Consider the following 27,153-nt stretch of genomic DNA (forward strand, 5'->3'; position numbering starts at 1 on the left):
CGTCCCACTGTCATGGAAAGTATCTGAAATCATTATGGTACAAAAACCTGGCAAAAGCGCACATGAAGCCTCGTCATATCGTCCAATTTCACTGTTGCCTATTTTGTCCAAACTACTTGAAGCTGTAATCATAAGAAGACTTCAAAACATAATTGAAGAAAAGGAACTTATACCAATTCATCAATTTGGATTTAGATCGCAACATTCCACAATCGATCAAGTTCATCGAATAACGAGCTTAATTGAAGATGCGATGGAAAAAGGCTCAATTGCACAGCTGTTTCCTTGACGATATCTTGGTATGACGTTGGATGCAAAGTTGAATTGGAAGGAGCATATACAAAAAAAAAGTTACAGAACTAAAACTAAAATACCACAAAATAAACTGGTTGATCGGCAAGAAATCGCCCTTAACAACATCAAATGAACTCCTAGTCTACAATCAAACTTTGAAACCTATTTATACATATGGAATTCAACTATGGGGATGCGCCGCCCCGTTATACATCGAAGCAGTTCAAAGATTCCAAAACAAAGTTCTGCGAAAAATGGTAAATGCCCCGTGGTACATACGCAATTCGGATCTACATCGTGATCTTCATTTAAAAATGGTTCGGGAAGTCATTCGCGAAACAGCATCGAAACATGCCAAAAGGCTACAAAATCATGTAAACAGTGAAGCCCGACAACTAGGAGAGACTACACTTCGCAGGCGCAGACTGAAAAGAACAACGTTTCATGATCTATTACGAAGCTAAGAAAATAACAAATATTATTATATTTAATTGTTACATTTAGTTTAAAAAAGAAAAGCTTGTTATTACAGCTTTTATTGTTTTACTTCATACATTGAGAAAAATATTGCTTGTTAGTTTAAATTTATCACTAGTTGCAATTCCAATGAAATGTTAAACCATCATTTATTACGTTTCAATAAAAAAAAAAAAACAAAAAAAAAAAAACAAAAAAAAAATGTCTCTTCGGGTTAGACAAAGCCTTGACAGTAGACTAAAGCATACTCACACCGCTGGAGTGGTTACAGGACTTCAGGTGATCTATCCATTTCGGCGTCTTGTGTTGATTTACCAGTCGTCGAATCTCCAAATTGAGATACCCTATTCAGGGATTACCGAGTTATTATTTATCAGACCACCGCTAGCAATGGTATTATCGGGCGAGCTATTACAAGTGCCCATAACTCTGGTGGGGCTTCGTCATTCATTGTGCAGAATGTCGAATCGTCGATATAATCCGCTGTGATTTTCACCGCGAAGTAGCGCACCTATATTCGAGTGATATCCTGAAGGGCAACAGGTAACTGGGGGGATGTATATAGGACGATATTGCACGGTGTTGTGCAATATGAAGGCTAGGCCTCCACCATTATCTCGCTAGCGATCTTTACGCAAAACGTTGAAACCGACACAACTCAGAAGATCTGAGCGGCTGTTTAGCTTGGTTTCTTGGGCCCTAGCTATCGATATCCCAATTCGTGAGTGAGATATTTGCATGGGGCTACGTACGACACACTCCTCTCACTCGTGGTGTATAGGTCGGAACACGCCAGGAAGTGACACTACCCAGTGCAAGTATTGCACTAGACTGTGCGAGGAATAATGAGTTGCTGAGGTTTGGAGCGGGATGAAGGTCGGGGGGTGGACAAATCAGAATGGAAGTCATGTTGCCTCTTTTGAAAATTTAACAGGGATTTTGAAAACGATAAATAAGGGTTAAGGAAATTATGGAATCCACTTTTGACATCCATTATGGATGTGAAACCATGTCCTTGTAACGTTTCAATATAAAAAAAAAAATGTTTAATTAATCCAAGATTTTGAATGTGCACAATTGATGTGACCACGAAAAACGGATATTTAAAAAAACTTTTGCACGAAATATTAAAAAAATTTTATAATATACATATATATATTTTCGAATTATAAGCTATTTCTCCAAGTTACTTCAAAAAAAGTTTTTCACTGCTGTAGTGATTTCCGCTTTTACCACAAAAACACCCAAAGAGTAAAAAGTAAGGAAGGGCTAATTTTGGGTATAACCGAAATTTTTATACTCTTGCAAGTAAAAGCGAGCGAAATTCTTCAGGTGTTGCCAAACTTTATATTAAAACAAAACTATTATACGCTGTAGCAACATATTGCAAGTGTATAAAATCACAATCAGTCGTGAATAAATTGCAATCAGTGGAGGTATCTTATTGACTTATATTAAAGGTCATAAACTTAGACTTAGTCATTTATATATATTTTAGTTCGCGACAAATAAAATATTTAAAAAATCTTCAAATGAGGTACGTTTGATACGTGAAATTAACTCGACCGAAGAAGCTTAACTCTGGATAAGTAAGAGTTTAGCTTGCTATATCCAGAACGAAGTTACGCAAGCGTCACTCTCGATTCTCGAGGCAACTCGAGGTCGTCATCTTCAATGGGTGGTGGTTTAACTCCAAGTACGGGATTCACTGAGAGGGAGTAGGCGAAGGTGTTTATGGCTCTACTGTGAATGGCGGTCAGACCATGTCTGAAGTTTGTTGTGTTTCAAGTCTGGTAGGCGTATTGGCTTATGTCCTCGACGTAGTTAAGGAAAGACCTCTTAAATTTTCTAAGAGACGTTTCCGCTTCAAGTAGCTGGCAGCAGAACGGTTTCTACAAAAATGTCTCATGAAAAACTGCCAAGCAGAGGAGTTTTGGCATATCTAAAGCTTCTTCATTGGATTTACATTAAACTTTTAGAGGGCGAGGTCATGCCCATTTTTACAAAATTTTAGCCCACAGATGCGCCTTGCTACTAAAGAAAATGTTTAAAAATAGGATTAACATGTATGTTCTTATTGATGATAATCACGTTGTCCTTAGTGTGGAGGCTTAACTACTAACTGATCAGCAATATCCTGGGAAATTATTGAGAGACGAAAATAAACCCAGTATGTTAACTTTGACCTGATGGGAATCTGCTGCAGAGCGAGTAGAACTAAGTACTGCCAACCCTCTTAAAATAGGATGTTAAGCGGACCGTGCCCATTGTTCCACTGACAGCTAGGAAGGGTCTAATAACAGCCGATGTAACGGTCGCCTTACTGCGGCAGGGGGCGTTGTCGCAGCGAACTACAAGTTTCCCCTACAAATATTTTGGTCACGAAGTGCGATACGGCAAGCTAGTGGTCGTACGAACAAGATGAAGAACACAAAAAGAAAGATTAACAGAAAATTGGCGAAGCTGGACAAACTAAGCTACCAATCTCCGGAGACCGCAGCTCTATTCACCGAATACGCACACCGAGCTGACTCTTGAGAGAAGCAATAAAAACAAACCAGCAAAAAGGACGCATGGCTACACGAACAAACACAAATATTAGCACGAGGCAGACATACAGAGCTGTGGCGCTCACCGAAAAAAGAGCAACTAAAATACCGCCAAGGGAGCCCCGATTGCTCTAATCTAACGAGACAGAGCGGAAGAAGAAGCATCTCATACGACCATCCAGGCAGCAACCGATCGTAAATGATGCGATCACTCATATGTGTTGAGACACCCAGACCACTACTAAGAAAAAATCGCCAACGAGAAATCACAGAACAAAGGACCAAAGAAGATTCAGCGAGAACACACTCTAAGAAAGAAGAGAGATGAACAGAAGTAATCCATTGAAAACATCGTAGTACGTCAGCCAATGAAAGGAACGCAGCACTCCACTATCAGAGTAGACGATTTGGACGGCTTGAAGAAGAAATTAAAGAAATGCTTTAATAGAGCTTTAAAAAACGGCAACTGGGAAGAATATAAATGTAAGCTAACCAGCTACAATAAAGAATAAAGGGAAGCCAAGACACATTTTCCAGAATCCATCTCATCTTAAACAGTAATAGAGAAAAGTAATCAGGTCGGATCATTGAGCATGCAATAAACAACAAGAAGGTAAGATTAACCGCATTCATAGATATGGAAGGAGCGTTTGACAATACCTCCTACGAGGCTGTCGACAGAGCCTATGTAAGAAACACATTGAAGTAAGTCAGAAACTGTATAAACTTTATGCTTAAAAACCGGTTTGCCGAAGCGGTAGTAGATAATGAAGCTATTCAAATAAGAGCCACAAGAGCATGTCCCCAAAGAGTACTATACCCTTACTATGAAGCCTAGTAGTAGACGATTTGACAAACAATGGCATAAGATGCCAAGGGAGATGGCGTTGTAATAATAGCAGAACGAAAATATGAAAACATATTTTGTGACATCACACAAAGCGCACTCACACTAACAAAGAAATGGTACTCGGAAGCAGGACTAAGCAGCAATCTAGCAAAAACTGCTATAGTTTCATTCACGATGAAACACAAATTATATATGAAAGATATACAAATCCTTAAAGGGGTATCTTTCGACTCCAGAATAACGTGGAAGAGATACATGGACCATGTGTTCAGTAAAGCTACAAGGTCACTGATAACATGTAGAAGTATAGTTGGAAAGTCATGGGGATGTACCCTAAGAATATATATATATATATATGTATATATTGGTTATATACGAGGATGGTAAACCGATCTGACCAGAATCGGATTCATGCTGCCTGTTTGAGCTTCTATGGACCGTAGGGGTCTACTATTGGCAACTCGGGTGGAATGCCGGCACATTCCGCGAGCTTAACGCAGCCGTAGAGGCTGTAGTGCGTTGGCAGCTAAGTAACTGGGGGTCCACTCCCAGTGTATCTAAGGACTGAGCATTTGCTTGAAAGTGCTTCACGCGTACAGCTTTTACCGTACGAAATTGTTCACGATTTAATTCCATTTATTTGCTGAGATGAATATATTAAGTTACTATCAGCAAAACAAATAGCTGTCGTATGAAAACGTTCCACAGTAAATATCAACAACAAATGCCAATCTTTACTATAAAGATGTGAGTTTCCAGATTGAACACTATGGTTGACAAATCCAAATCAACTTTCATTCTAATTCTAATTCTAACGAGAATGGTGAGTTTTGGAATCCTTAATATTTGCTTATAAAATTTTACTAAAGATCGTGTTTTATAGCCTATTATAGGTCTACAACTTTGCTGCCTCATCTTTCGAGTCGATCCATCAATCCAATTTTTGACTTCTTCATAAGAACTGAAGTGCTCGTTAGCTAGACCGTGTGCCATCGATCGGAATAAGTGGTAGGCAGATGGAGCAAAGTCTAGAGAATACGGCGGGTGTGGTAAGATCTCCCATTTCAGCGTCTCCAAGCATTGTCATACTGAAGAATGACTTTATCGTGTCTTTCCTCGTACTGTGGCCGTTTTTCTTTTAGTGCTCGGCTCAAACGCATCAATTGCGTTCGGTATAGATCTCCTGTGATGGTTTCACTTGGCTTTAGCAGCTCATAATATATCACCCCCAGCTGGTCCCACCAAATGCAGAGCATGACCTTGGCGCCGTGAATGTTCGGTTTTGCCGTCGATGTGGAGGCATAACCAGGCTTTCACCATGACTTTCTTCGCTTAGGATTATCGTAGTGGACCCATTTTTCGTCGCCAGTTACAATGCCATGTAAAAATCCCTTTCGGTTGTGCCTTTAATGCAGCTGTTTACATGCAAAGAAGCGCCGTTCGACATCTCTTGGTTTCAAGTCGTAAGGAACCCAGTTTCCTTGTTTCTGAATCATCCCCATGGCTTTGAGGCGTTTTGATACGGTTGCTGTGTCACTTGCAACGATTCGGCCAATTCCTCTTGGGCTTGAAAGGCATCTTGGTCAAGTAATGCTTCCAATTCAGCATATTCGAAAATCTTCTCTCTTCCACCACCATGCCCGTCTTCGACTTCATAATCACCATTCTTAAAACGTTGAAACCATTCGCGACATGTTCTCTCACTTAGGACAGCCTCACCGTACGTATCCGAAAGCATTCGATGAGCCTCAGCCACACTTTTCTTGGAATTAAAAAAAGAAAAGCAAAATTTCCCGCAAATGTCGAGAATTTGGCTCAAAAAGTGACATTTTCAGTTGAGAATAAATTTTGGATGCAAACAGATCTCTAAAAATATTTTGTTGGGTTAATGTTGACACAAATGTCCAAGATCGATATAAAACGATTTTATCGACCAGTGCTTGACCCTAGAGACATTTATTGGAAAACGGCGGAAAGTTGTAGACCTACTATTATTCCGTAAAAAAATTATAATTATGAAAGTATTGGCTTTGAGAATCAAAATAAATAACTCGCGCAACTACGATTCTTGAAGAAAATTACCATCCCCTTGCGCTTGCCAAAAAATCGGAGCAAAGAAAGAGCCGAGTTAAAAAAAATCGGAACACGATTGCCAACGAAATGGATCTCCTTTTTTTTTAAGAAAACTTTCGAATGACCTGGAGTTCATTTAACAAATTTTGGTATATCCCTCGGCCTCTACAAAAGCTAACACGATCGAGAAAAGAGTGCTTTTGTTCATCTGCAGAGTATCGGATTATCGCTAATATGTTCGGTGTAGGAAAATCTAAGGTTTATGAAATTTTGTTGGAATTTTGGACCGAAATCTGGAAAGACTACTGCAACCATACTGTTTCAAAATGTTGCCGCTAAATATAGAAACCTTAACAGATTTGGTGACTGATTTCGAGGTACTTGGAGTCCCACAATGCTTAAGAGCAAAATTTGCGCCAATGCACAGTGGTCGGTCTTGTATGGAATCAGCGGCCAAAAATACTTCCACTACCTATATCAAAATGAAACTTTTGCCAAAGCTTTTTAAAATCTCCCTCTCCCGTTTCCCCACTCCGCCACCCCCCGATGGCAACAAATTTTCATTAATTATATTAAATTAAAAAAGTTGATGAACGAAAAAAGGAATTTTTTGAATATTATTCAGCTAAATCAAAAATTGATTCTAATAAAGCTGATTTACTTTTGCATGATAGTTTCTTTGACTGGTAATGAAAGGATCTAAGCTCAAAAGCAATCGGCTTAGCAAGTCCTAATTTGTTCTTTTGGGTATGATGGAGTCGATACATCTTAACGTCCTTATCGCTTGACTCAACAGATTCTTATGAGAGTTCTCCAATTGAAACTGGTGCATATTGAATAATATCGGGAGCGATATTACGACTGACGAAGTAAGGTAATATCAGGACTATTTTGAAGTTAATCTAGTACAAATCTACTAGACTGACGAAGGTCTGCAGTTTTTCTAAATTTGTTTGTGATCTTCATCATTTTGCGATTTTATTATCAATTGTACAGGGACATATGTCGCGACAAATTATTATTTTCAAATTTCTGCTTATATTTGCTCTGACCAGAATTGCCATCAAAGCCATATAATCCTATTGATAATAGGTAATGAGAGGTCTCATTCCGTTCACTAATTACATTTGTGAGGCAATGTGGTGCAATAATTTTTTTTTATCTCAACTTCAACATCAGATTCTGAGACCTTTATTTGCTCAGGAAAACTGTTTTTCCTTTAAAATGTTATCATAGCAGGGTAAAAAGTTAATATCAAGTTTTTTGTTAGCGAAACTTCTAAAAAGTAGATATTGAAGCTTTATTAAATTTGCTTAGGTGATAAGTGATATTTCTTCACACATTTTCTAAACACCAAATATATGATATGATGTGTCTAAATAAAAGTACGTATAAAACAAATATTTGATAAAAGTGAGAAAATGATCAAATTAAAACCAAAGGTCAATATGTATATACATTAGGGCGGTTCAAAATTTTAAAACTTTGAAATGTTAAAGTGCTCTTTGATTTTTTGGTGAGAAAATAACTGAATAAAAATTTGAGCTCATTCGGATAAGATTTAGAACTGCCTCAACGAATTCAAAATTCACTAATATATGCTGAATCAAAAAAAAAATAACATAATTTGTTCATTGGTAAATACATTTTTAATTATATAATTCATATTATTTAATTTTTTGTTACATATTTTCACATTCAAATATTTTGAAACAAAGTGCTTTTATTACAATTAGGGAAGTTTTTACGGTGACTCTCCACAACTTGTAATAGAAATTGTTTTTCGCTCTCGTTTGTCGTTAAGGAGTGATTAAAATTTGTTGCTAGAGCAATTACTCTTTCAGCACTATCATTTACGACTTTCAAAGCCATTATATATTTTTTTGCTTCATTAAAAGCTTTGATTCCACGATTCTATGTCTTCATTTAGAAAAGTGACATCCAATTTCAATATTTCAAATAACGTACATATGACAAGCAGGACTAATGAAAAAGGCTATTGTTTTATCACTCAGATCTTCTGTACCAATATATTTAACAAATCTTTTAACAGGCATTTTGAACTCATTTATTCGAGTCACCATCAAACTTTTCATTGTTTTAGGTACCAAATCTGAGAAAAGGGCAATTGGAGCTAGTTCTTCGCTTAAATACCTTAAGTGTTGACTTAATGCAGCTGTTGCGGTCTCTGATATTATTTTTGATATGGTGCTATACTCAGAAAAATATTTTATTAGATTTAAGTCATTATAAGGTGCGTCACAGCCATTTGGACTTTGTATCCAAGCTTTTACGTATATTAATGTAATAAATATACCGAACTCAACACAAGCCTTTTGCTGGGGTTCATCAAGATGGAATTGACTTCGAAAAAGGCAAATTTTTAGAACATAGAGCAATTTTGACATCCAACGCGCGTGATGAAATGCGCCAGGAGTACGAAAACTGATACCGCGTGGAGGAGTTTCTCCCAAGAATATCAACGTTACTTCTAATAATTCACGGTAATCTTCTCTTAACAATTGCCCTGAATTTTTCTTTAAAATATCGCTTGCAAAAGCTATTGCTTCTATTTTAAATGAGAGTAATTCATTACTTATTCGATTATCAGAACATTTCTCGTATTCGTTTCGATTAATGTTTGGCCAAAATTCCGGAAATGAACTAAATATTTTTACGCCGGGGCCAGATGTTGAACCAAATAATGCTTTAAAAACATCTCCGCAAATTACTTCAAAGATGTGGTGCCGACAAGCTAGCCAAAGTAATTTTTTTCAGTTTCTGCTCCAAAAGAACGCATGCTCCTTTCAAACGACCCGTATTTGATGCAGTGGTATCAAAAGACATTCCGACAATTTGATGGCACATATTCCACATCTTTATACCTGCAAAAACTGCTTGTGAAATTTCTTCTCCGGTACTTTTCTCAGTTTTGGGTACTCCAAGCAGTTTTTCAGTCTTTAAGCCGGAGACGACAGTGGCAATTCGATCGTCCTTAGATGGCCCCCTTGAAATTGCAGGTAGTAATTTTCCATCAAAATGTATAACTAAAGGAACATTGGGCGAGAATATTCCGTTAAGGTTTGAAGCATGTTGACTTCGGAACTGACTACGCATTCTACGAATGGTGCTGACTGATAAAACAGTTTCAGAAGCATGATCCGCACTATACGTTTGAGCAACTGCTGAAAGAATATAGGCTGCTTTCCTATAATTTGTATTAAAGAAATAAGTATATTGTTAAAATACATGTCAACTTAAAAATCAAAATTAACTTTCCTGTTACTGGTGTTCGTGCGATCCAATGCGGACGCAAGATTTCCTGACATTATTTTACGCTGTTTAATTTCTTTATTTCGCGGTATTAATGTTTTATTTTGACTAATAAACTCATCATCTTTATCATCATCATGATCAAACTCTTCGTCAGTAAAAAAGGTTAAAAGCGTTGCAGGTTCTAATGTTTTTCGTTTTCTGATTTCTTCTTTTTCATCTCTGTCCATCATTTTCAATACCTTCGCTGCTTTTATTTCTTTTTTTTTGCACATATTTTACGTCTACTCTACCCATCACATACTTTCTTTCTGACCTTTGGTCTAATAAAAATTGCTTATCTTCTTCGATTTTTATTAAATTCAAAGCATCATGATGAGCTATGTCAAAGATTAAAGTAATGTTTTCCATTAACGTATTTTCTTTAGCAATCTGCACATAACTTCTGCGATTTTTATTACGGCAGATATTGCGATATTCATCCAATATTGATGTCATTTTTCTTATAATATTCCGCCCCTCAACAATTGGAATATTTGCTTTACATCATATATCACAAATGCTTTCAACAACTATTTTCACGCTATCTCTTTGAGATTTATTAAGTTCTGAATTATGGAAAAAATAAACTTGTAAAGTATCAAGAACCGTTGGTAACAGCCTGCCATCAAAGCAAGGTTTGGATTTGCCAATCAGATGAATTGTACTTTTAGATCGCGTAGAAGTCATATTATTACTTATTAGTCAAATTATTACAAGATTATAACAAATTATTACAAAATAATTTATTATTTATAACAATTTAAACGTACAGACTGCTTTTGTTTGAGAGCAAATCAAAACTGACAAAATACACTTATTCCGCAGTCGACGCCAATTTTTACGTTAAAGTACCGCTATTTTTACGTTTTCCTTTGCTTTGCTATTTCTTTTCGCTCTTTGAAACACGCTCTTTAAAGCCAAAGAGAAAAAAAATAAGATTGATATGTTCAAAACAAATATTGATAAAAACAATGCAATAGCAAATCACTAAATTGAATAACATAACCAGTGGTATAATTTGACGTCGTTGAGGCAGTTCTAAATCTTATCCGAATGAGCTCAAATTCTTTTTCAGTTATTTTCTCACCAAAAGGATCTAAAATATTAAAGAGCGCTACAATATTTTCACCATGGATTTTTTTCTATGAAACTTGAATCGCCCTAATATACATATATATATGATGAAAAAAACATAAAAAACAATAAAATATGCACACGTAAATACAAGAAATTATAAAAAAACACACACACAAAAAATCGCATGCCTGGTAGAACATGAATAACAAAGAAAGTTGCAAAAAGTTGCAGCTGAAATCAAAAGCATAGACTTAGAAAACGTTAACTAATAACGGGTGATTTTTTTGAGGTTAGGATTTTCATGCATTAGTATTTGACAGATCACGTGGGATTTCAGACATGGTGTCAAAGAGAAAGATGCTCAGTATGCTTTGACATTTCATCATGAATAGACTTACTAACGAGCAACGCTTGCAAATCATTGAATTTTATTACCAAAATCAGTGTTCGGTTCGAAATGTGTTTCGCGCTTTATTTTGTTCAGCGATGAGGCTCATTTCTGGTTGAATGGCTACGTAAATAAGCAAAATTGCCGCATTTGGGGTGAAGAGCAACCAGAAGCCGTTCAAGAACTGCCCATGCATCCCGAAAAATGCACTGTTTGGTGTGGTTTGTACGCTGGTGGAATCATTGGACCGTATTTTTTCAAAGATGCTGTTGGACGCAACGTTACGGTGAATGGCGATCGCTATCGTTCGATGCTAACAAACTTTTTGTTGCCAAAAATGGAAGAACTGAACTTGGTTGACATGTGGTTTCAACAAGATGGCGCTACATGCCACACAGCTCGCGATTCTATGGCCATTTTGAGGGAAAACTTCGGACAACAATTCATCTCAAGAAATGGACCCGTAAGTTGGCCACCAAGATCATGCGATTTAACGCCTTTAGACTATTTTTTGTGGGGCTACGTCAAGTCTAAAGTCTACAGAAATAAGCCAGCAACTATTCCAGCTTTGGAAGACAACATTTCCGAAGAAATTCGGGCTATTCCGGCCGAAATGCTCGAAAAAGTTGCCCAAAATTGGACTTTCCGAATGGACCACCTAAGACGCAGCCGCGGTCAACATTTAAATGAAATTATCTTCAAAAAGTAAATGTCATGAACCAATCTAACGTTTCAAATAAAGAACCGATGACATTTTGCAAATTTTATGCGTTTTTTTTTAAAAAAAGTTATCAAGCTCTTAAAAAATCACCCTTTATAAACAAACTTGATTCATTTGAGGGTGAGACTGGGATCACAAGTTTTTGTATATCTGAGATCGATGTATAAAGAAAAACATAGCACTAAAAAGGGCTCTTATAAAGCAATTGTTTTAAAATAATAAAACAATATATTATTATATTAAAGCTACTTTGTTATATAACATATGTATACCTTTATTCTCAATACACATTTCGATTTATGGGGATTAAGCACGATTTTATATTGCAAATTTAATTTATTATAAGAGATAATTTTAAAGCTATTTTCACTGCACAGTCCGCGTGTTTCTATTGTCTCACTTCTCGTGCTTTTCGTAGCCCCTACGAATGGGATAGAGCAAAAATGTATTTACCGTTAGTTTTATTGGTATTTTAAGAAATAGCTTTGATACAAACTGTGGTAAATTTCAAACTTTTATTTTTTATTTTTGGCCTATGAAATCGACCAGTGTGCAATGGTCTAATAATTACTTACAGACGAATGCCACATTGAGATTTACCCCATCATATAACGAAGCTGTGGATTATTGCAATTACAAAGGGTGGTATTCCACCGTTTTAATGGCATTAGTTGGTGCTAAGTAAAGTCTAGAAACTCAATATACATATGTACATACCAAAGCATATTTAGAGCTGGCCAAATATGTCTTCCAATAATATCGACTAAACTAGATCAGAAAACAATTATACAAGTAATGAGTGGAATGTAAGTTTTTACAAGTAATTTTCAGCGAAAACTGGCTTTCAATGTGTTTTCGTTTGACATTTTTTACATGGATGAAAACGCAAGTTTTAGGGCGAAAACCTAAACTTTTATAAACAATAAATCTAAAAATCTGTTGTCGACTTTAGATTACCTGTCCCGGATTTCAGGGAACGAAATTTTTGCACTATATAGTGTAAAATAAATGTGTACAACAGTTCAAAGTGGGCAACCACCGTGTAAACACGTCCCGTGACCTTCACGCGTTCTTTTCCTCTTTGCGATCGACTACGATAGTCTAGCTGATTCAGTTACCACAGCTCCTTAAAGTTGTAGTTGTTAGTTTATTAGTGTAAACATAAAAAAAAACTCAGTGTAAACATAAAAAAAAAAAAACTCAGTGCCGTAGTTATCATTCGACACCATGAACGGGGCTGACCCCCCCCGAATGCAATAGGTTTCGGTTACTCGATCCCGATTTGCAACGTCCCAACAAACGACCAAAATTCAGTGACTTTGTACCACTTCCTGTGCCAAAACAAAATGACGACCATATCCCTCGGTTCTTAGTGGCAAGTGCCATCGGTCCAATTGCAGATGACAAAATCCGTCCATTATCATCATATAATGTCTTTCAAATCGAAAGGGGTTTAAAACACATTTGCGGCGATAACACCGTTGTAACGGAACTAAGATCCGGTGACCTCCTCCTAAAAGTCGAAAATGCGAAATCGGCCGAAAAGTATATTAAAGCAACTCACATAGGCATTATACCTGTAAAAATTACCTCTCACAAAGGTCTTAACACCACGCAAGGCAGAATATTTTCCAGAAACCTAATCAATCTCTCCGAAGAAGAATTAGTAGAAGGGCTAGGAAACCAAAAAGTGATCGAAGTCAAAAAAATCATGCGAAAAGAGGGTGACGTACTAATCTCTACCGGTGCTGCAATTGTGACATTCGACCTAATCCGTAGACCAGAAATCCTTAAATTAGGATGGGAAAGGGTTCGTGTGCAAGAATTTATCCCAAATCCGATGCGGTGCAAAACCTGCCAAAGACTCGGTCAACCCAAAAATATATGTCGAAATATTGAGCTATGTAGCCAGTGTGCAACCTCTCCGCCACATAATCCATGCCCAAGAACATTCTGCATAAACTGCCAAATTGAAACCCATCCATCCAATGACCCTGGCTGTCCCACTTTCCTTAAACACAAGTCAGTAAATAAAATAAAAATAGAGCGCCGATGCACAATTAGAGATGCTTGGAAAATCTTCAACAGCGACCCCAACACACATCAAATGCAACCCCCTCAAAAAAAAACAAGGGCACCGTCCTTCGCACAAAGCAGTATAATGACCGAACCAACAACTGTAAACACAGCACACGACTTGCAAACAACTCCAGCAAACAAACCCCAGGTAGAAACTCCAAACAATAACCCACAAGCAAATAACGGAGCATCCAAGAAAACATGTCATACTAAATCAATCACACAAACAACTTCAACCATATCCAAACCTCAGCAGAAAAACAGCACAACAACATCCCCAGTAAGACAGCAACAAATCAGCAAAACAGCAACTAACGTCAGCACACCAGAAATAGCGACTACAAGTAGAAATGCAGAAAAATATTACAGCCCACCCACCCCTACATACCCCAGCCCAATTATCAGTGATACCGAGATGTCACCTTTCAGCCAATTACACGCAAAATTCCCCGATCTTAACGTCCTCATAACACCAAATACATATAAAACAACATTACCGTCACACAAGTCAACCAACATAGATAAGTCATAAATATAAATATCCTTATACTAACCCTTTAATTCATATACAAACACACATATTATATAACAAATGTTACCATTATTACAGTGGAACATAAACGGGTATCACAATAACTACATTGAACTTGAAATCCTAATAAAGATGTATAAACCCTCCATTATACTTCTAAACGAAACTCACCTTGCCCACAATTCCTCTGCCCCCACCACCAAATCCTACGTAGGGCACTTCCACAACCTACCTCACATAATCTCAAAGAAACAAGGAATCGCCATTCTGGTTAAGAGAAACCTTCCCCACCACCCCCTTCATACCCAATCCAATATATCCTCACTATCCATAGAACTTCAAACCCCCATCAGGATCACAATAACTTGCGCTTACTCCCCGCCAAGTCAATCAATAACAACAGCTGACTTTTACAATCTTTTCCCCTCCCCTCCCCAACCCTTCATCCTTGCAGGCGACTTTAACGCTTGGAGTCCGCTCTGGGGATCTGCCTCCTATAACCAGAGAGGACATTCTATAGAAAATGCCATCCTCACCTCCAACTGCATCGTACTAAACGACTGCTCCCCCACCCACTTCTCAACCCACTCAACATTTACTCATATTGACCTTACGCTTTCCTCTCCCTCCCTTTCCAACAACTCATTATGGCACCTTATAGATGACCTTCACGGCAGCGATCCCTTCCCGATCCTCATCAAAATTCTCACATCCCGACCCACCATTCCCTTCTCTCCCAGGATCAAATTTAAAACAGATTCGAAAGCGCATGCGACTTCTATTCCAAATCCTTCCCAACATCCTCCAACATCAACCAAGAAACCTCCAATATTCATAAAGCAATCCGCTGTACATCCAACGTCTCCATCCCTCTGTCCTCAACCAAACCAGTAAAACCAGCCCCCCTATGGTGGAACAACGAAATTGCATCCCTTAGGCAAGCCAAACAACAAGCGTGGCACAACTTCAAACGCAACCGGTCCACCACAACTCTCATTCAATTCAAAAAGCTGAACGCGCAATTTCGCCGGAAAATCAAAGATGCTAAGCTTAACTGTTTTCAAAAATTCACTAGCAGCATCAGTGCGTCATCCGATCCTAAAAAAATCTGGGCTGACATAAAAACACTCACCGGTTTACCCTCTAATTCCCAAATCTACTCCCTTAACACCTCTCATGGCAATCTTCTATATCCCCAGGATATAGCTCAAGAATTCGCCAGTCACTTCTCTAACGCCTCTTCAAACCAAACCTTCCCCCCCGAATTTATCGCCTCTAAACGCTCACAAATCCTCCAACATCGTATCACACCAACCACTCTCTCTCCTTCAGCCAAACTTTTAGAAGCCGACATATCTCTTTACGAACTCCAACTCGCCCTCTCCGCAGTAAAAGGCCAGACACCCGGCATCGACAAAATATCCTATCCCATAATTAAGCATCTCCCCAGATTACTCCTTCATCGTCTCATTAAGCATTATAACAATATCCTCAACACAGGCCACTACCCTCACGCGTGGAAAACCAGCGCAATAATACCCCTCTTAAAACCTGGCAAATCCCCTTGCGAAGTTAACAGCTATCGACCAATTTCCCTTCTTCCCTGCCTAGGTAAACTAATGGAGAAGATAATTGCTACCAGACTAACCTGGTACGCCCACTCAAACCAACTTATCCACCACAACCAAGTAGCCTTCAAGAAGGGACAAGGCACCACAGATGCCCTACTACACCTTGATCATTTTATCTCAAACGCGCTCTCCAGCAAAAACCATGTTTCCCTCCTTTCCCTCGACTTTCAAAAAGCGTTTGATCGGATTGGAACCCCGGTAGTACTAAGACAACTCGACAAATGGAAGATCGGCCCCAAAATGTACAATTTTATAAAATCATTTCTCTCAAACCGAAAATTAAGTGTACTTATATCCAACACCCGCTCTTCCATCTTTCCACTCGATAATGGCACCCCGCAGGGCTCCCCCTTATCAGTCATCTTGTTCATTATAGCCTTCAATGAAATTAGCGACATCGTTAACAAGTTCCCAAACATCGAACACCAAATATACGCAGACGACGTTTTGTTGTTTTCCAAATCCAATGATCAAACAGAAGTCATGAGGACCTTTTCCAAAATCCTACGCCTATTATCCACATGGTCCCTCTCCTCAGGCCCCTCAATTTGTCCCATTAAAACCAAAATGCTCCATATATGCAAAAAACGCTCCTGCAATTCCCCTTCACTTACCTTCAATCGTGTAAATATTGTATGTACAGATAATCTTAAATTTCTCGGTATTGTATTCGATCCCAAATATTCCTTTCAACAGCACTGTAATTACGTTAAGAAAAGACTCTATGTAAAGTTAAACATTATTAAGTACTTATCAAGCAAACGCTCGCTAATTAATTCGGCTCTGTTGATTAACGTGACAAACGCCCTCATCTTATCAACCATCAACTACGGCATAGAAATCTATGGATTACATGCTAAACAAAACTTAAAGATGATCGCTGCTCCCTACCACGCCGCAGTGCGAAGATCCATACGCGCATTTCCTACGTCACCCATAAAAAATATTCTGGTCGAATCGGGTTTGCCGGCTCTTCACGACAACTTGGAAGACAAAATATTCAGGCTCTATTCAAAGCTCACTCTAAGCCCCAATCCGCTTATCCGCATAGACTTCCAATCTGCCGCCTCACGGGTATCCACTCCTAAACAACCCTCTTCAATACACGCCTGCTCCTTTTTCGCGAAGCAGGTTGAACTGCCGATCAAGCAGCACATTCCGTGGTACACTCGTCACCCCCCCTGGGCGGCCAGCAAAACATCCTTCATAAATGACCTAGCCTCCTTGCGGAAAGATAGCACACCAAACACCGTTTATAAAGCCAAGTTTTCTGAAACAATAGCACATTATAAATCCAACGGCTGGCAATTGATTTTCACGGATGGATCGAAGGCCTCACACACCTCCTACGCTGTGGTAAAGGAAAACCAAGAAGTTGTCGCGTACGGCCTCCTTTTTTCATTCTGCTCTATTTTCACCGCCGAAGCAACCGCTATATTCCACGCTGTTCAATACTCTGCCAAAAACAAGGGTAAACACATAATATGCACCGATAGTATGTCATGTTTCCAAGCCATACAAAACCACAACAAATCAGGCAGTATCATCAAAAATATAAAAAACACACTTAACGGGTGATTTTTTTGAGGTTAGGATTTTCATGCATTAGTATTTGACAGATCACGTGGGATTTCAGACATGGTGTCAAAGAGAAAGATGCTCAGTATGCTTTGACATTTCATCATGAATAGACTTACTAACGAGCAACGCTTGCAAATCATTGAATTTTATTACCAAAATCAGTGTTCGGTTCGAAATGTGTTTCGCGCGCGTGTTTTGTTCAGCGATGAGGCTCATTTCTGGTTGAATGGCTACATAAATAAGCAAAATTGCCGCATTTGGGGTGAAGAGCAACCAGAAGCCGTTCAAGAACTGCCCATGCATCCCGAAAAATGCACTGTTTGGTGTGGTTTGTACGCTGGTGGAATCATTGGACCGTATTTTTTCAAAGATGCTGTTGGACGCAACGTTACGGTGAATGGCGATCGCTATCGTTCGATGCTAACAAACTTTTTGTTGCCAAAAATGGAAGAACTGAACTTGGTTGACATGTGGTTTCAACAAGATGGCGCTACATGCCACACAGCTCGCGATTCTATGGCCATTTTGAGGGAAAACTTCGGACAACAATTCATCTCAAGAAATGGACCCGTAAGTTGGCCACCAAGATCATGCGATTTAACGCCTTTAGACTATTTTTTGTGGGGCTACGTCAAGTCTAAAGTCTACAGAAATAAGCCAGCAACTATTCCAGCTTTGGAAGACAACATTTCCGAAGAAATTCGGGCTATTCCGGCCGAAATGCTCGAAAAAGTTGCCCAAAATTGGACTTTCCGAATGGACCACCTAAGACGCAGCCGCGGTCAACATTTAAATGAAATTATCTTCAAAAAGTAAATGTCATGAACCAATCTAACGTTTCAAATAAAGAACCGATGAGATTTTGCAAATTTTATGCGTTTTTTTTTTAAAAAAATTATCAAGCTCTTAAAAAATCACGCTATATTTCCCTTCCGCGGAAGATCAAAATCATGTGGATACCTGGACACTCCGGCATAAAGGGCAACACACTTGCAGATACCATCGCCAAAGATATTTCCATCACACCAACAATCACATCCGAAGTCATCCTACCTAGCGACATATACCGACTAATTCATAGTCAGAGGCAAACAAAGTTATTACGTGAATGGGCGGATTATAATCACCATTATTCGGACATTAACCCCAACCGTACAAAACCTGTATACACAACATCGATACCTGCCAACCACATCACCCCCTACACACGTCTCCGAATTGGGCACACCATAATTACCCACGCGCACTTATTACAGGGCATTAGATCCAACACCTGCCCCTTCTGTCAAGCAACAGTCAGCGTGCAACACCTACTGGTATCTTGCCCAGAACTTTCTTCTCAAAGACTTCATCATTTCGACAACAAGGACCCTCTCCTATTGTTAATGGACGCCACAGAAGATAATATTAGCAAAATTTACAAATTTCTAAAGGACACAGACCTACTCCGTCGTATCTGACCCAACCAGCCAGCCGAAAGCCTCTGCTGCTAGCGCTGCGTTTGCTTAGTTTATATGATAATTAATTATTATGTAAGCTTTGAATAAATAAATAAATAAAAATAAAATAAATGTGTACAAACAAATTAATGAAGTGTTAGTGGACATAAAATTGCAAATATAAAAGTAAAAGCTATAAATATTCTTGATCTGGAGAATCTCATCTATACGATCATACTCATTTTATTCCCAAATGCTGAAACGATATACCAAAGTTTTCCCAAAATCTGTAAAAAACATCTATGATATTCTAGAAACATTATACTAATGTATAATAATAATGTGGTTAATATTTTGATTATATAACTTTTAAAACCTACAGAAAAATAAAAATTTATATTTGATGTTTGTTTACCTTAAACATATATCTCTTATCATTTTCGTCATTCAGTTGTTGTTCGCTAATAGAAATTTCTGCATCTAGATTTTTTAACAAAGATTGTAAATCTCTTATTGTAAATGCATTTGTTTCTAATACAGGAGATGGTGGTGAACTTATTTTATACTCAGCTGTGCCAGAGGTGTTCATATCAAGTTGCAGAGTATTTATGCATTCAGGATCGCTGGTTTTTAAAAGCTTTTGTAACGTGCCGGAAACAATAGCTTGGTTTGTTCGCAACATTTTTAACTTATGTGTAATAGCAATTCGACGGTCAGGTACAACAGCCATCAAATTGAATCGTATATCTTGTTCACCCGTAGCAATTCCTAATCGATCAGCCATAATACAACGAAATTTATCTGTCCAGTCTTCGTGATCTTTCCAAGGCCCATGATCTATTGGATAAGGTTTTAATCCATCTAATTCAAATAGGTGCCCACTAATTGGAACATAACTAACGAAGTGAAATGCTTCTCCTGTACAACGTCCGGTAGATACTCCAGAAATAGAACTTTTGTCCAAGCGCCGTTTTGCTTGAGGCATTGCATGCGAATTATGAGCACAAGCTAATTCAGGTGTATTGCCAATAGCCAATCCTTTGTTTTCCGGACACATTCCTTTTGTATGAGCTTTTAAACGACTTAATGTTGTTCCAAGGTTTAAATCGTCGTCATTGCTATTTAAAAGCACAGATAGTAAGGCATGCGTTGCACAACTGTTTGGTACTACTTGTTGTGCAAAAAATATACTTGAAACTTCTTCTTCATCTTTCACAAATATTTCAGCAGTGGCCTCAACAATTTTTCTTCTAGCTCGTCTTTCTTCTATCCATCGAAATAGAAAAATAAATCCATATACCGGGCCATCGATTGGTTTATGTAGATCATAAACCTCCTCTACTTGCACATTTTTGACTCCGAAATCTTCCAAAAGCAGAGTAAATAATCCTGGGTCAGACTCTAATTCCAACCAACCATCTGTTAATCGATTTATATCTACCGGCATTGTAGAGATTAAGAAGTCGGCACCAATTATTGAATGAACAAATCTCAATTTGCACAAATTTATGTATATTCTATACTGCTATCCCACTGCTGTAAAAACATTATTGTTATTAAAACATTTTTTTATGCACAAGTTTTTGGAATCACTTGATCGAGTACAAAGGATATATTTTGCTACCAACACATTAATATATAACGGGGCATCTCGACAGGCGATATAAACTTAATAAAATTTGTATTGAAGGCAATATTGCCAATGATGTCTGCCCATTGCTAAAGACAGGATAAAATTTATGTTATACTAACTGTATTGCCGTGCCTATTGTCAGTGGAGACTCCCTATAGCTTATGGAAAGCCTTTTTTATTTTCCAGATAAACGATTTATAGCGGGATTCTGTAATCAGTCTCTAGTCTCTATTTGATACATTTGAGGTAAAATTTCAATTTGTGACTAGTTACTATTCACTAAACTGTCTCTAGCGTTAGTCTCAAAAGATTGCCTCAAATTTGAGACCTGGTAGTTAGCAGGTCACAAAACCAAAAAAAGTCTTGTCTGCCATTTTGCGTATATTGTATAGAGATCATCATAGATATTAATTAATTGTCTTTTTTTATATATTGTAAGCAACTCAAACACGAAAAGGTTAAAAATAAATAAATTTTACATAAATTTCGTAAATATTATGAAACAAAGTCAACATATATTTTTAGTTTTATTGATAATTATGTTTTTTGACTATGTTATAGAAAATTTAATATTTGTTATCGACAATTTTTATTTTCATTCAAGTTTAAAAACATCTCTGAATAATGAAATGTAATACATTTTGTGACTGTCACTTACAGAATAGCAAAATCGTCTCAAGTCTTAAAAGATGTCAAATGATGTTAAATCTCAAATTTATAGCGGGATTCTGTAACCAGTCTCTAGTCTCTATTTGAGACATTTTGAGGCAAAGTCTCAATTTGAGACTAGTTACTATTCACTAAACAGTCTCTAGCGTTAGTCTCAAAATATTGAGACCTGGTAGTTAGCCGGTCACAAAACTAAAAAGAGCTCTTGTCTGCCATTTTGAATATACTGAATAGAGATCATCATAGATATTAATCGATTGTCGTATTTTTATATTTTGTAAGCAACTCAAACACGAAAATAAATTTTACATAAATTTCGTAAATATTATGAAACAAAGTCAACATATATTTTCATTTTTATTGATAATTATGTTTTTTGACGATGTTATAGTAAATTTAATATTTGTTATCGACATATTTATTAACATTCAAGTGTAAAAACATCTCTGAATAATGAAATGTAATACATTTTGTGACTGTCACTTACAGAATAGCAAAATCGTCTCAAGTCTCAAAAATTGTCTCTAACTAAAAATTTCAAATTTAGAGACTTAAGATTGTATCACAGTACAGAATTGCACCGTAAATTCAAAAACGAAAAGAAAAAGTTAGCAATCATCAGATTCTATGACGCTGGCTACACGTTCAATAATTTTATATTAACTGCGATCATGAATGGCAATATTTACTGAACATTTATTATGCAATGACGTATGTGGGTTTTTGATATTGTCACTAATTTTAAAATTGAAAATGAAATAAAATTAAAATTGCAAAATAAATTTAAATTAAATCTAACCGCCACAATATCAAAAAAGTTAAACCGATGCCTCCTGGTACATCCAAAAAATAAAATTCACCGCCCCACTGCAAATAGCTTGCATAATGGACTCATACACTATTTTCTGCAGAACATTCAATTTCGAAATATTTAACTGAACACAAGAATTCAATTTGAATCCATTGGATTCGTAGGAAAACACGTTGCCAATGTAATCGAAAATACTGTTCGTATTTGTTGTGGATGAGCAGAAACTGATGCATCTGCAAGAGTAGTATTCCAGCCAGATATAAACCTAATAAAATTTGTATTGAAGGCAATATTGCCAATGATGTCTGCCCATTGCTAACGGGGCATCTCGACAGGATAAAATCTATGTCTTACTAACTGTATTGCCGTACCTATTGCCTGTGGAGACTCCATATTGTTAATTAGTTTGCCATATATTGTGAGCAATAAGCTGTCACTTCAGCAGTTTGTCAGCGCAGTTTTCATTTCTATGAAAATTTCGAAGAGGCAACATATCCCATTTATACATATGCCGACGGCATTTTCATTTCGGTAATATGAAATTTAGAAGAGCGAATATTAAGACGATTGTGTTGTGTTAAATTATAAAAATAAAATAAAGTACATTTTCCAAATAACATTTTTCATAAAAATTAATGTGGGGGATTGCTTTAAAAATGAAACACTTTATTTTAAGTTATATAAAATAGTTTATTTAGTATATCAGTTGGAAAACGTAGGTTTAAATACAAAATTAGTTTATTTAATATATCAGTTAGAAAACATAGGTTTAAGTACTCAATTAGTTTATTTAATATATCAGTTAGAAAACGTAGGTTTAAATACTCAATTGGTTTAATGACCAATGCGCACGTCCGTATCGTGTGGAGTTTCAAAATCAAGTGCATTGTATAAACCTAGGTAGGTGTAGGTTGTAGGTTTATACAATGATCAAGTGTCTGTATTTCTAACTGTCGCTGTGGGCGTTCATTGCTATTCGTTGAGTCCGTTCATTTAGGGTGTATGTTTAGAGTTGCATGCGTGCGCAGTTCATGGTTGCAATCCCACATTCGGCCTTCCTGACCTATTCGTTAGGCTCGAACGAAGGTCTCGACCTCTTCATGAATTCGGCGATGGTGGTTGTGTAACCAGGACCCTCACCCTCGCCTACCTTCTCGACCTCATACCTATCGCGTCCTAAAACCTTCGAAATCTTATATGGACCAAAATATTTAGGCCTTAACCTAAGCCCGCTCCCATACTGAGTTCGCTTAATGGCGACTAATTCGTCCAGTCTATAGTTTGTTGATTCCTTCCTTTTCCTGTCAAAATTTTGTTTGTTTTCCTTTTGTATCAATGCAATATTTTGTTTGGCCTGATCCCTTGTCACTTGTCGGTCTGAATCTAATTCATTCAAGGCGGCGTTTTCTATCAACTCATTTACTTCTATCGTGCCCGAAATCCTCATCTCTATGCCAGTTAAAATTTTAAATGGAGAAAACTTGCTCCTACGCGTTGGTGTATTGTTAATAATTTGTTGTGCCCTATTTACGTGCCTATACCAATTCCCAGGCTCTTCTCGGCACATCTTAGAAATCATCGGTACTACAATTTGATGTATCCGTTCAACTTGTCCGTTTCCCCGTGGAACACCTGTAGCTATTACCAAATGCTCTATACCTTCCCTCACACAATAATCTTTAAAGAGATTTCCCGTGAACGCAGCACCTCTATCCGTTATAATACGCCGTGGATTACCGAAAACAGCGGCTTGTTTCTCGAGTCGATCAACGACTGCCTCGGCTCCAGTGTTTTTAACCGGGTACAACCACACAAACTTTGAAAAAGCATCTACCGCAACAAGAATATAGTTATACGCCTTCTTTGTTTGTTCCATGGGACCGACATGATCTAAGTGAAAAGTGCTTAATGGCTGAACTTCCTTAGGTATTGGATTTAATAAACCTTCTTTCCTTTCTATCTTTGAATCTGACATGATGCATTCGATACAACTCCTCACAATTCTAATTACTTTTGGGCCTAACTGAGGAATAAAAAATGTCTTTTGAATTGCTAACTGCGTCTTATTTGCTGAGGAGTGTTCCTGTTTATGTGCCGTCCGAATTATTTCATCCTCCATCAGCGATGGAACTACTATAAGCTCTCTTATTGGATCCTTATGTAGTAGCCCATGCTTCAAGTAGAAATCTTCGTATTCAGTTGCTTCCAAGACTTTGCACACTGCCCGAATCCATTCGTCCTATTGCTGAGCGTGCCTCAGCCTATGCAGCAAAGAATCTTCCAACATAAGACACGCTACTCTGCTTAACGCATCGACGTGACGCACCTTGAAACCATTTCGGTGTTCTATTTCATAGTCAAAATCTTGTAATAGCAACGCCCAACGAGACACTCTTAGCGGAATATCCTTCCTTTTCATGGTCATTGCGAACGCGTTGCAATCAGTAACGATTCTGAAATGCAACCCCAAAGGATATACTCTCCACTTCTTAAGTGCTTCAACAATCGCTAACACCTCTAACTCATACGAATGGTACTTTTCTTCTGCTGGCTTTGTCTTCCGACTCATGTACTGGATTGGGTGAAAATGCAAATCTTCGCTGTCCTTTTGTAAGAGTACACCACCATATCCATGTATCGAGGCATCCGTATGCACTTCAGTTTGAGCCTTCGGATTGTACAACCGTAGCACTGTTGCACTAGCCAGAGCTGCCTTTAATTGCTGCAGCGAGGCTTGCTGTTCGATCCCAAATACAAAAGCTACATCCTTACGCAACAGGTCAGACAGTGGTTTAGCGACTACTGCATACCCTTCTATGAAACGGCGAAAATAAGAAGTAAGCCCTAAGAATCTTTGCACCGCTTTCTTATCCATAGTTATCGGAAAATTCCTTACTGCCTGCGTTTTTGCTTCAGATGGCCTTATTGTACCACACTCTATAATATACCCCAGAAAATCAACAGTCGTCTTCAGGAACTGGCATTTCTCCCACTTAATCCTTATGTTATAACATGCCGCCCTGTTCAACACAGCTTTCAACTTATGTATACCCTCGTCATAACTAATAGAAGGAATTATAAGATCATCCATGTAAGTTACCACGATGCCATCCTTCATTAAGTCTCGAAACACTGCGAAGATGTATCGAGTGAACACTGCTGGGGAATTGGAAATACCAAAAGGAACGTAAATGAATTCGTATTGACCTTGATGGGTCACAAATGGGGTATATTTCCGCGTACCTGCCTTATCGGCACATGGAAAAACCCATTCCGTAAATCTAACGTTGTAAATACTTTTGCGCCTTGTAATCTCTCTATAACGTCATCTGTGAGTGGCATTGGAAAATTAGCCCTCATGATTTTCTCGTTCAAACGTCGGCAGTCGCAACACAGACGTTTGGTTCCGTCTTTTTCCCCACCAATACGATCGGCGATGCATACTCGGAGACGCTAGGTTGGATTATGCCTTGCTCCATCCATTCTGCAATCTGCTTATCGACAATGCACTTATCGGAGTACGACAAGCGTCTTGGCCCTTGGAGTACCGGAGTATCATCCGTCAAACAAATTTTCATAGAAACTGGGGAATCATGCTGCTTACTAGGCGAGTAATCACAAACAATGGCTTCTATTGCTTTTCTTGTTCTCCCCTGAGATGCGACAAATCTACCTGTAAAGCTTTTCCTGACATTACTTCTGCGGCCATACATATATCTTCAAACTCATTAAGAACTTCTATTTTACCTTCAATTTTCTCTACTATGGGGTTTTGAACATTCGTTTCCTTCACCTTTGCTTTAAATTCTACCTCGCCTTCCTTTATAACCAAGTCAACCTGTTTTACACTAATCCCGATTATTGCCTCGTAAATAAGGTCGCAACCAGTGTCCAGCAATGCTGACAACGTAAACCTGTTAATAATTAATTCTTTGTAAACTACGCTGCCAAGGGATGCCATACGCATCATTTCAAGCGTATTTACCCTTGCCCCCTCGCTTTTTACCTCCGTTCTCTTCTTTGGGCACTCTGCAATACGATGCCTTGGCTGATTACACCCAAAACACTTTGATAGTCGTTGCTGTTTGCAGGTATTCGCCAAATGACCCGCTTCTCCACACATATAACAAATTTTCCTATTGGGTCCCTGATCTTTAGTCACAGAATTATTGTTTTCACGCTTGTTTTGAAATGTACTCACATTGGGTTGACGCCCCAAGCGAACTTTTTCATAAACAAGGATCTGAGCTTTTAATTCTTCTATCAAACTAGCCTGATACAAGTTAGCTTTGTTTGGTCTGGAATCTGGGATTTCCTCTACGAAATATTCGATGAGACTTCTTTCGTCTAGCTTTATTGGCCTACCTAAGTCCATAAGGCTATAAAGATACTCGCAATAATCTTCGTTTGGGCGCTTTCGCCGATTCCTAAGTGCCCGATGCACATCGATTGACGATGTTACTACTCCAAATTCTTTTTGCAAACATTGTTTAAGTGCACTCCAACTAGTTATGTCCCGTTGACTGCGAACGAAAATTTTTGCGGCACCCTTCAATAATTGTTTCCTGTATATAAACTTTTGTAAGTCTCCCCAACGAACTGCCATGGCATTTGATTCAATATCATCGAGCTACTCCTCGACTGCGTGTTGCCCCGTACCACTAAAAGTTGTAAGAGATTCCTCGAGATCGCGTAGGGTGAAGACTGGAGACCCGGACCCCATCGCCGGTAACATGTTGTTTTGCACTGAGCTTGTTTCACTATCCGAGCTGTCCTCTACAGCATCTACAGTCAGTCCAAAATGCTCACAAAGTCTGTCCTGTAACGTGGCTTTACGGCCATTTGTCGATAAACCCAGTGCCAACAATTTTTCCTTTAACCCGTTCACAGTCAATAAAAAAATCTGTTGCCTGTCCATGTCAACTGATATCAAATGCAAATGGTATATAATTCAGAATACAATTGAGGTATTTAATATATAATAAGTAAAAGTAAACTTTAAAGTATACGTTAAAAATTTTTCTTTTTGAAACT

General features: G+C 38.0%; 1 protein-coding gene across 2 annotated transcripts in view; it reads right to left on the reverse strand.

The window, feature by feature from the left end:
• LOC105225771 (ubiquitin carboxyl-terminal hydrolase calypso) overlaps positions 1 to 20,655 on the reverse strand; it is a 34,481-nt gene extending 13,826 nt beyond the window's left edge. The window contains exons 1-2 of one of the 2 annotated variants that reach the window (XR_007422137.1): positions 19,422 to 20,655; positions 16,601 to 16,684 (exon numbers count right to left, since the gene is read on the reverse strand). Coding sequence is in view for 1 of the 2 variants with exons in the window: in XM_049451347.1 (XP_049307304.1) it covers positions 19,422 to 20,453 (1,032 nt within the window). In the remaining variant the exon portion in view is untranslated. The remainder of the gene's footprint in view (positions 1 to 16,600; positions 16,685 to 19,421) is intronic. The other variant, XM_049451347.1, reaches the window with a different exon arrangement.
• Between the last annotated feature and the right edge of the window lie 6,498 nt (positions 20,656 to 27,153).

This window comes from Bactrocera dorsalis, chromosome 3, assembly GCF_023373825.1.
Source record: "Bactrocera dorsalis isolate Fly_Bdor chromosome 3, ASM2337382v1, whole genome shotgun sequence".
Taxonomy (NCBI): domain Eukaryota; kingdom Metazoa; phylum Arthropoda; class Insecta; order Diptera; family Tephritidae; genus Bactrocera; species Bactrocera dorsalis.